The 12,136-nt window shown below is 39.2% G+C and overlaps 1 protein-coding gene across 2 annotated transcripts in view; it reads right to left on the reverse strand.

The window, feature by feature from the left end:
* SLC25A40 (solute carrier family 25 member 40) overlaps positions 1-11,973 on the reverse strand; it is a 54,498-nt gene extending 42,525 nt beyond the window's left edge. The window contains exon 1 of one of the 2 annotated variants that reach the window (XM_081243700.1): positions 11,778-11,973. In XM_081243700.1, coding sequence (XP_081099826.1) covers positions 11,778-11,877 — 100 coding nt within the window. In that variant the 5' untranslated portion in view covers positions 11,878-11,973. The remainder of the gene's footprint in view (positions 1-11,777) is intronic. The other variant, XM_081243699.1, reaches the window with a different exon arrangement.
* Positions 11,974-12,136: the final 163 nt, after the last annotated feature.

Raw genomic sequence — 12,136 nt, forward strand, 5'->3', positions numbered from 1 at the left:
ACTAAAAACTGAAACAATTCACTAGAGAGATTCAATAGCATATATGAGGGAACAGAAGAAAGAATCAGCAAACCTGAAGAAAGATCAATTGAGATCACTCAATCTGAGAAACAAAAAGAAAAAGAATGAAGAAAAATGAACAGAGTCTCAGAGACCTGTGTGACATTATCAAGCATACCAACCTACACATAATGAGAGTCCCAGAAGGAGAGGATAGAAGGGGAAAGAATACAAGCCCAAAACTTCCCAACTTTGATTAATGGGGGGGCAGGGGGGAAGGGGAAAAAGAAACTGTACATCCAAGAGGCTCACCAAGTTCCTGGTAGGATAAACTGAAAGAAAGCCACACTGAGAACATTATATCAAACTGCCAAAAGCCAAATACAATGCGAATTCTGAAAGCAGGGAGAGGAGCAATTCATTATATTGAAAGGATCTTCAATGATTAAAAGCTGATTTCGTATCTAAAACCATGGAGACCAGAAGGCAGTGGAATAACATTTTCAAGCAGTGAACAAAAAAGACTGTTAATGAAGAATTCTATATCTAGCAAAATTATCCTCCAAAATTGAGAAAAAAATTAAGATATTCCCAGATAAACAAAATCAGATAGAAGTTGTCACTAGTGATCTTGTCCTACAAGAAATACTAGGAGGAATCCAGTCAGGCTAAAATGAAACACACAACTAGGTAGTAACTGGAATTCATATGATGAAACAAAGAGCACTGGCAAAGGTAACAACACAGATGAATATAAAAGAAAACTGGATAAAGCAATAAAATAAATCTTTGTTGAAAGGCATTCAATATATAAAGATGTAATTTGTGGGCCTCCCTGGTGGCGCAGTGGTTGAGAGTCCGCCTGCCGATGCAGGGGATACGGGTTCGTGCCCCGGTCCGGGAGGATCCCATATGCCGCGGAGCGGCTGGGCCCGTGGGCCATGGCCGCTGGGCCTGCGCGTCCGGAGCCTGTGCTCCGCAGCGGGAGAGGCCACAACAGTGAGAGGCCCGCATACCGCAAAAAAAAAAAAAAAAAAAAAAAAAGATGTAATTTGTATGACAACAATAGCACAAAGGAAGGGGGAAGGGAATGGAGCCATATACTGTTGAAGTTAAAATGATACTAATCTGAACCAGATTGTTATAAATTAAAATACTAATTATAATTCCCTAGGCAACCACTAAGAAAATAACTCAAAAAAACATAATAGAAGAGACAAGAAAACTAAAATGGTATATGAGAAAATATCTATTTCAAACAAGTGAAGGCAGTAATGAAGGAAGAATGTGACTATACAAATGTACAGGAACAAATAGAAAAATGGCAGACATGAATCCTTTTAAATGTAAAATGGATTAAACAATCCAAAAAAGGGCAAAGATTGGCAGAATTTAAAAAAAATCAAAAATATACCCTATCTATAAGAGACCTATTTTATATTCAAACACAAAAACAGATTGAAAGTAAAAGAACAGCACATAAGTAAAGGCAACTACATACATAAACATAAAAGTCTGCATTAATGGATTTTTGGTTAGTAATTCCTCTTTCTCCCTTCTAATGACTTAAAATACAATTATATAAAACAATAATTAAGGGCTTCCCTGGTGGCGCAGTGGTTAAGAATCTGCCTGCCAACGCGGGTTCGAGCCCTGGTCTGGGAAGATCCCACATGCCGCGGAGCAACTAAGCCCGTGCGCCACAACTACTGAGCCTGTGCTCTAGAGCCCGTGAGCCACAACTACTGAAGCCCGCGTGCCACAACTACTGAGCCCACGCACCTAGAGCCCGTGCTCCGCAACAAGACAAACCACGGCAATGAGAAGCCCACGCACCACAACCAAGAGTAGCCCCCGCTCACCGCAACTAGAGAAAGCCTGTGCGCAGCAACAAAGACCCAATGTGGCCAAAATAAATAAATTAATTTAAAAAATTAAAAATCTATGTTAATCACTGCCATTTATAATATTATGTTATTTGTAACATACAATGTCATTAACATTGCATATTTATTTATGTTATGTGTTTACTATATATATCAACATAACATATACAAATATAATACTTATATTTGTTACATATTTATAATATACACATTTAAATGCACATTATATATGTGCTTATACATGTTGCATGCATTATATATGTTATACATACAACAGTAACAATATGTCATTTATAATAATAACAACATAAGGGGGTTGGGGGAATGGAGTTATACAGGAGTGAAATTTTTGTATACTATTAAAACCAAGTTGGTATTAATCTGAAATCACTGTTATAAATGTGAATTGTAATCCTCAAGACAACCACTAAAAACATAACTAAAATATATACAGAAAAAATGAGAATTGCAATCAAAACAGTACACTAGAACGTCTAACACAAAAGAAGGCAGTGAAGGAACTGAGTAACAAAAATATATGACATACAGAAAACAAAGAGCAAAATGGCAATGCAAGTCTTCTATTTGAATAATTTCATTAAAGATAAATGGATTAAACTCTCTAAGAGACACAGACTGGAAGGTTAAATATAAAAAGTGATGTAACTATATGCTGTCTACAAGAAACTCATTTTAGTACCAAATACACAAATAGGTTGAAAATAAAAGTGTAAAAGATATGCTATGAAAATAGTAACCAAAAGAGAGCTAGACTGACAATACTAATATCAGACAAAATAAATTTTAAGACAAAAATTGTTAAAACAGACAAAGAAGAATGTTATATGATGATAAAAGAATCAATCTATCAAGATAAAAAAATTATAAACATATATACACCTAACAACAGAGCCCCAAATTATATGAAGCAAAAACTGACAGAAGATAGCCCAACAACAGTTGTAAGCTTCAATATATTTCACTTTCAATAATGAACAGAACTAGACAAAAGATAAACAAGGAACTAGAAAACTTAAAACAATACTATAAACCAACTAGACCTAACAACACACAGAATACTCCACCAAACAAGAGCAAAATACACATTCTTCTCAGGTGAACATGGAATATTCTCCATGATAGATCATACATTAGGGCACAAAAAAGTTTCAAGAAGTTTAAAAAGACTAAAATAATACAAAGCATCTTCTCTGACCACAGTAGAATACGAAATCAGTATCAAAAGGAAATTTGGAAAATTAAAAAATGTTGAATGAAACAATACACTCTAAAATAACCAATAGGTCAAAGAATCCATTACAAGGTAAATTAGAAAACACCTTGAAATGAATGAAAATACAACATATCAAAACTTAAGGAATGCACCGAAAGCAGTGCTAAGAGGGAAATTTATAGTTGTAAAAGCCTACATTAAAAAATAAGAAAGGGGCTTCCCTGGTGGCGCAGTGGTTGAGAGTCCGCCTGCCGATGCAGGGGACACGGGTTCGTGCCCCTATCCCGGAAGATCCCACATGCCGCGCAGCGGCTGGGCCCGCGAGCCATGGCCGCGGAGCCTGTGTGTCCGGAGCCTGTGCTCCGCAACGGGAGAGACCACAGCAGTGAGAGGCCCGCGTACAGCAAAAAAAAAAAAAAAAAAAAAAAAAAAAAAAAAAATAAGAAAGATCTCTCAAATCAATGGCCTAAAATCCTCCCTTATGGAACCCCAAAAAAAGAAGAGTTACCTAAACCCAAAGCAAGAAGAGGAAAGAAATATTACAGATTAGAATGTGAATAAACAAAATATAAGAAAAACCATAGAGAATCAATGAAACCAAAAGTTGCTTCTTTAAAAAGATCACCAAAGTTAACAAACATTTAGCTAAACTGACAAAGAAAAATGAGAAGACTCAAAATTAGTAAAATCAGGCATGAAAGTAGAGATATTACCACCAGCTTTACAGAATTTTTTTTTTTTTTTGCTGTACGCGGGCCTCTCATTGTTGTGGCCTCTCCTGTTGCGGAGCACAGGCTCCGGACGCGCAGGCTCAGCGGCCATGGCTCACGGGCCCAGCCACTCTGCGGCATGTGGGATCTTCCCAGACTGGGGCACGAACCCGTGTCCCCTGCATCAGCAGGTGGACTCTCAACTACTGCGCCACCAGGGAAGCCCCAGAAATAAAAATTATTATAGGAGAATATTACGAACAAGTATCTGTCAACGAATCATTTAACCTAGATGAAATAAACAAATTCCTAGAAACATACAAAGTACCAAAAGTGACTCAAGAAGAAAGGGAATACTTTCTAACTCATTCTATAAAACAAATATTACTCTGATACCAAAGCCATATAAAGACATCACTTGAAAACTACAGACTAATGTATCTTATATGTACATGTGAAACAGGAGGGAAGCGGGCAGAGTTGGCGCAGTGGTTGAGAGTCCGCCTGCCGATGCAGGGGACACCAGTTTGTGCCCCGGTCCAGGAAGGTCCCACATGCCGCGGAGCGGCTAGGCCCGTGAGCCATGGCCGCTGAGCCTGCGCGTCCGGAGCCTGTGCCCCGCAATGGGAGAGGCCACAACAGTGAGAGGCCCGCGTACCACAAAAAAAAAAAATGACAGAGCCGTTGAGGATACGACATAAACTGGTTAAAACCAACTAGGTCCAAGATGGTGGAAGATTCCACTTCCAACAGATCTTGAGCCTCATCATACGCTCACTGTAATACATTAGTATGCTAAATGACACACCCACGGGTGTCATGACAGTTCCGAGGCTGACCATAAAAGGACAAAAAGTGGGCGGCAGCCCAATTCCTAGAAATCCCCGCCCCTTCCCTGAAATAGTTGGAATAATCCTATGAAATTACCCAGCCCATAAAAACTAACCTCCCCATATTCTGGGCCACTCTCACCTTTTGAGATGGACCTCATTCTGTCTATGGAATGTGTATCTCTCTAAATAAATCCACTTCTTATCTATAACTTTGTCTCTCACTGAATTCTTTCTGCAACGAGACATAAAGAACCTGAGCTTCATTAAGTCCTGAGACCAGGTGTGCGATCTCAATTAGAAGACAGTGGGTTCGAGTCCCAATCTGACTGAGTTTTGGCTGAGTAGAAGTCTCAGCCTGTGGGTTCAAGTTCCAATCTGAGTTTTGGCTGGGTTCAAGTCCCATCTGAGTTGTGCAGTTTCATATAGATGCAAAAGTTCTCCACAAAATACTAGTAAACCAAATTCAGCCTTATATTAAAACAATTTACACCATGACCAAGTTGGATTTAACCCCAAACATGCAAAGGTGGTTCAACTTATGAAAATCAATCAATGGAATTCACCATACTAATTAGATAAACAGAACCACATCATGAACTGTTAATACAGTAAAAATTGAAAAAAAAAATCCAACATCTTTTCATTATACAAACGCTCAAAAATGTAGGAAAAGAAGGGAATTTCATCAACATGATAAAGGGCACCTAAGAAAAACCCACATATAACATCATACTTAATGGAGAAAGACTGAAAGCTTTCCCCCTAACATCAGGAAAAAGACAAAGACGTCTGCTTTCTTGCTAATCATGGAAGTTCCAGCTACGGCAATTAAGTAATAAAACCAAAGACAACCAGATTTGAAAGAAAGAAGTAAAACTATCTCTATTCACAGATGACAAGATTTTATATCTTGAAAACTCCTAAGAATCCACCAAAAAAACCTATCAGAGCTAATAAATAAATTCAGCAAAGAAAATCAGCATATCAATTGTAATTCTATATAGCGATTAACAATCTGAAAATGAAACTAAGAAAACAATTCCAGTTAGAAAAGCACCTGAGCATAACTTTATAGTTATGCCCTCTGGCCTCTTGTATCTCAGCTTCCTTGGATTCAAACAACTGCAGACCATGTAGTACTCTAGTACATATTTAATGAAAAAAAAAATCCACATATAAGTGGACCTGCACAGTTCAAACGTGTGTACAATGAAAATTACGGGACATTGCTGAAACAAACTAAAGCGGACCTAAGTAAGTGGGAAAACATCCTGTGTTCATGGATAGGAACCCATAATACTGTTAAGATGGCAATACTATACAAATTCAATGCAATCACTCTCAAAATTCCAACTGCTCTTTTGTAGAAATGAATAAGCTGACTCTAAAATTCATATGAAATTTCAAGAGACCCTTTCAATAACCAAAACAATCCTGAAAAAGGAGAACAAATTTAAAGGACTCAGACTTCCCAATTTCAAAACTTACTAAAAGTAAGTAATCAAAGCAGTGTGGAAGTAGCTCAAGGATAAACGTATAGATCATGGAATAGAACTGATAGTCCCCAAACAACCTCATACATCTATGGTCAACTGATTTTCAACAGTCACTTCAAGAAATGGTGCCGGGACAAATGGATATCCACAGGCAAAAGAATGAAGTTGGACCCTTAGCTCACACAATATACACAAATTAACTTAAAATGGGTCAAAGACCTAAACTAAAACTACAAAACTCTTAGAAGATAAGATGAAGTAAAGCCAAATGACCTTGGATTTGGCAATAGGTTCCTAAATATGACATTAAGAGTACAAGAAACAAAAGAAAAACATAAAATTGAATTTTATCAAAATTAAAACTTTTGTGTATCACAGGACACTGCCAATAAAGTGAAAAGACGAGCCACAGGATTGGAGAAAATTTTTGCATAACTATCTGATAAGAGTCTAGTATACAAAATCTTTAAGAACACTTACAACTCAACAACAAAAAGAGCCCAATTTAAAAATGGGCAAAGGACCTGAAAAGACACTTATTCAAAGAAGATATACTAATGGCCAAGTAACACATGAAAAGATGCTCAACATCACTGATCGTTAGAGAAATACAAATCAAAACCACGATGAGATACCACTTGACAGCCAGTAGGAAAGCTATAATTAAAAAAAAAAAAAGGAAATATAACAAGTGTAGATGAGGATGTGGAGAAATAGGCAACCTTTTACACTGCTGGTGGTAATGTACAATGATGCAGCCACTGTGGAAAAGCTTGGCAGTTCCTGAAAATGTTAAACTTTAATTATCATATGACCCAGAAATTCCTAGGTATATACACAAGAGAACTGAAAAATAGAGTCTAACAAAAACTTGTACACAAATGTTCAGTGTTATTCATAACAGCCAAAAGTAGAAATAACCCAAATGTTCAACTGATGAATGGATAAACAAAATGTGGTATAACCCTACCAGGGAATTTAATTTTATTCAGCCATAAAAAAAAAGACTGAAGTATTGATACATGCTACAATGTGGATGAACCTTGAAAACATTATGCTAAATGAAAGAAGCCGGGCATAAAAAACACTTATTTTATTATGCCATTTATATCAATATGAAATGTCCATAATTGGCAAATCCATAGAAACAGAAAGCAGATTAGGAGTTGCCACAGGTGTGTGTGGGGGAGATAAGGAATGACTGCCTAATGAGTACTGGGTTTCTTTTTGAGGTATTGAAAATGTCTGGAATTATATGGTGGTGATCGTTGCACAACACTGTGAATACACTGAAAGTCACTGACTTATACACTTCCAGATAGTTTAAATGAATTTTATGTTAGGGAGTTTCATCTCAATTTTTTAAAAAACTACATAGATAACCAGTTCACACCCAGTGAGTGACAAGGATGTTTAACAACTGGGACTCTCATACGTTGCTGCAAGGAACAGTTACTAAAAACTTCTGTAGTTTCTCACCATGTTAAACATTCAATAAACATACGATCTATCAATTCCAAGAAAAATAAAAGCCTATGTCCACAAAAAGACCTATATACAAATGTTCATAGCAGCATTATTCATAATAGCCCCAAATTAGAAATAACCCAAATATCCATCAAGAGGGGATGGATAAACTGTGGTATATTCACAGAATGGAATACTACTCAACAATAAAAAGGAATGGACCACTGATACATGTAGCAACATGGAAGAATCATGAAAATATGTTATGCAAAATAATGGAGATGCAAAGAATATAAATTACATGATTCCATTTATATGAATTTGAAATACAGGAAAAATTATTTATGATATTAGAAATCAGAAGAATGGTTACCACTGGTGGGAGAAGGGAGATTGGAACAAGGAGTGAAATAACTTTCTGTGGTGACAGAAATGTTCTTTATTTTGATGGGAGGTGGTAATTACATGGATATACATATTTGTTAGAACTCATCAATCCGTACGCTTAAAATGGGTGCACTTTATTGTATGTGGATTATAAAACTTACTAGAAATTTTTAAAACTTACATGATGAGACTTCAATGGGAGTCTTAAAGTAAACAAGTCTCACTGCCTAGCCCATTGTAGGTGCTCAATCAATATAAAAGGAAAGAAAAAAGTGGGCTAGGAAGATAGATTGTTTTATAACCATGCTGGGAGTTCCCTCGTGGTGCAGTGGTTAAGAATCCGTCTGCCAATGCAGGGGAAACGGATTTTATCCCTGGTCCGGGAAGATTCCACATGCTGCAGAGCAACTAAGCCCATGCACCACAACTACTGAGCCTGCGCTCAAGAGCCCATGCTCTGCAACGAGAAGCCACCGCGATGAGAAGCCTGTGCACTGAAGAGTAGCCCCCGCTCGCCGCAACTAGAGAAAGCCCACACACAGCAATGAAGACCCAAAAAAGCCATAAAAAAAAAATCATTGCCAAATATGTATTGTGTAATATCCTAAAGGAATTTACAATCTAGTTCAGAATATAACACAACCTCTGAACCAACTCAGTATCCTTAACAGCTCCGACAGGTACCACAGCAGCCTCTGAATTATACTGTCTCAACATGATTCACTCTCAAATTCTGAATTTTCCTGTCTTGCTTATTCTCCATTTTTGACCCTTCACTTAGGTTATGTTCAGGGACTTGATATGCTAAATTTTCCTTGGTTTCCCAGCCCAGCCTCACCTGAGACACGGACTTCAGCGCCACAGCCACTAACCAACTCTATCCCTTCATACGCTTAGCTTGCAAAACTAAGAACTTAATCTCAGAAAAACCTTAGGCCCTCCAATTCACCAGAGTAATGAGACTCTAAACTATAAAAATTAATTAATAACAATAGCAACAGAACACATTCCAGGAGATAATATTTCAATAGCTAGCAAATAAATCAAACTGGACTATTACTGAAGGCCCCAAATGAGCAAGAGATAAAGACTAAGTCAGGCTTGTTATGAAAAGGAAAGAGGAACAACTGTGAGCCAGGTGGAGAGGCTTAAGGAAAAGAAATAAGGAAAGTGGTATTGCAGAAGAATGAATAAATCCATTTGTCTAGACTCTAGAATAAAAATTATATTTGTATATTCAGGAGGTAGTCTGAAAAAGCAAATTAAGGCCTCATTGGATAATTACAAAAAGTTGTGGGGTAGACAGAGCACATTATTTTCATTTACAGATGAGGAAATTGTAGTATGGCAAGGTTAGTATTTGCCCAAGGTCATAAAACTACCTAGGAATAGAGCCAGTACTGAATGAAATTCATTTTCTCTTGATTCACAGTCAAACGTTCATTTACTTAGACCATGATTCTACTCAATGTTTTCCAGCTGTGTTTAATAGAATTCTTTAACCAACTTTTCACAAGTAACGCTGCTCCCATTTATTTCTTCTTGCATGTATACCTTTCACCTGAAGCACATCTCAAGGCATACTTTAAATAAATCTTATTCTTTGACCAATAGCCCTGATTATCTGCATGATAGTAAGGAGGTTTCTATGTTTACAGGCCATAGATATATGACCACATCCTTCTTCTGGTGGCTACTACAAGATTTGAGTCCCAATAATAATTTTTTTTAATTGTCCTTGGGTTACAGATCAGAAAATTTCTAACACTGTCCAGCAAAACAAACTTTCTGCTTATTCACAGCTTGACATTTTATCTCCTGCAGTGCAGTCAAGGGTGTGTCTAAAAGCCTAGGGTGCCACTATGTTACTGTCCTTCCTCATTACAGTAAATAAGAGAGGTGCCTCATCTTTCACTGGAACATAAAATGGGCTTCTTGTTTTTATTTTTTTCAACAGAAACCTATCTTTCCCATATCCCCTAAACCTTCCAAAGACCCTATCTTCCCTTCCTATCATGATAATTTCCTCCTGACAATTTTTTTTGCAAGAGTATAGTCAACCCATCTCCACTTCAAGCCTATCATTTTTATCTAGTACTTACCTTAGCCACACCTGAAATTCTCACTAAGGAACCAATGACATCTTAAACACCAGAATCGAAGGCCTATTTTCCCAGTCTTAGCCTTTTGGAACGCTTGAAGATGGAGAGAGGCTGACATAGAGTTCACCAGAATGACAGCACTAACTCAGCTCTCTCTGTGCCAGGCACTGTACTAATTAAGCTTCCAAAAATGTTCCAGTTAATTCTCACAACGTCTGAGAAGTGTTTATTACCTCCATTTTCAGATATTAAAATTTAGGATCAAAATTACCCAAAACCATATAGTTAGTGAAGCCTGCACGATCCCAAAGTTTGTAATTCTGTGACATTTGAAGATTAGTTCCCAGTTCTCTTCCTAACTCTGTGGCCTTTTCTCCATCTCCTTCACTAGTTCATCATCCTCCGCTCATCACTACTTCTCTTATTTCACTTGCTCTCCTGGGCAATTTCCATTTCCTCCCGTGGCTTTAACTACTTTCTATACTAGTGTTCCTCAATCTTTTACGACTTTTTATAAACATAAAAATCATGTGTTCTTTTGGTAGCTTACATTTTGAAAACAGACTGTTTTTCCCAAATAGAAATTCTAGTGTTGTTCAAACTACACCTTCTCCTGCCTTTTAAGATCTGACAACCTCTTAGGCATCACCCCATGACTGAGAATCAGCGACTGTTCTGTATGACGTCTCTCAAATCAGTCTTCCCTCTCCTGACCATCCCCACTCTCTCCCAGACATCTCTCCTGAATTACAAATATTACCCGGTGTCTAATAAAAATAGATCCATTACCGTCTCCCCAAACTAAGACCATCCACAGCAAAACTCATTTCCCTTAGCAAACCTGAACCACCTCTTTGTGTTCTCCATTTTGGCTAAAGGTATTACAATCTACCCTTTTCTATGCTTTTAAGGCACCTATTTGTGAAACGGCAACACTGGCACTAACTTCCCTTAGCTACTAAGTTAAAAATCAACCATCAAACAACGAGACACTATCGTGGCCAGGAGGTAAGGAATGTAAAGCATAGTACAAGATTCAACGCTTTTACTCCTTACGAAGTTTACAAGAAAAAACACCAAAATCCATTTTTTGTGTGTGAAGCGTTTTCCCACTTACCAAACAAAATTAATTTACTTTCCAAAACGTTTAAATGTAATCCTTACTACAAATCCCATTTTAGAGATGAAAAAAACCTGAGATTCAAAGAGATTAGGTAATTTAACCCAAGTTTTACAAGCTGGTCGGTGCAAGGTCCAGACCCTAAACCCTAGACTTGAGATTTCAAATTTCCTTTCCTGCTATTGTTGAAATAAACTTCTACACAATAAAACGAAATCTCGGGTGTGCACAACAGAGGTCAACGGAGCAGCGCACGCAAGTACCAGAAAGCACAAGGCACCCTGGACGCGCTCCAGGCCGGGGGCCTCCTTGCCCAACCCTCGCTCCGACGCCCCCCGGCCACTCTCTCCCCGCTAAGACCCTCTGCGGCCTGCCTCCAGCCGGCCGGGTGACAGCGGGAAAACGGCGCTCTGAGAATTGGGGCGCGCTGGGTAGAGGCTGCCACCGCCGCCAACCGCCCCACCCCAATCTGCGTCCGGGCTCGGCCGTAGCCGCCGCGCCTCCAGCCGCCGGGACAGCCGACCCGGGGGGAGCAAGCGTACCTGGTGGAGGAAGCGGCTGGAGGGCAGGCGGTCCCGGCAACCTTAGAAGGCGGGAATGACCTCGGAGGCGAGTTGGTCTGGTTGGCGGCGCTAACTGCATTCACTCCCTTTGGCCACCTCGGAGCCACAAGGACTCTTCAAGCCAGTACAGGGTTACAGTAAAGCAGCGGCGGGAACTCAGGGCGGATCTGAGGGCGAGAAGGCGTCGCAGTGGGTAAGGCGCAGGGGCGGAGACGCGAAACGTGGGGGCGGGGCGCAGGCGCGAGGAGGCGGGGTGTGAGGGGCCGGTTGCGCAGCGCGAGGAGGCCGGCACCAAGGGGCTGGGCGCGCGACGCGAGCACATGGGGGAAAGCACGAGG

Source organism: Mesoplodon bidens (genome assembly GCF_964165515.1).
Source record: "Mesoplodon bidens genome assembly, chromosome: 9".
Classification (NCBI taxonomy): domain Eukaryota; kingdom Metazoa; phylum Chordata; class Mammalia; order Artiodactyla; family Ziphiidae; genus Mesoplodon; species Mesoplodon bidens.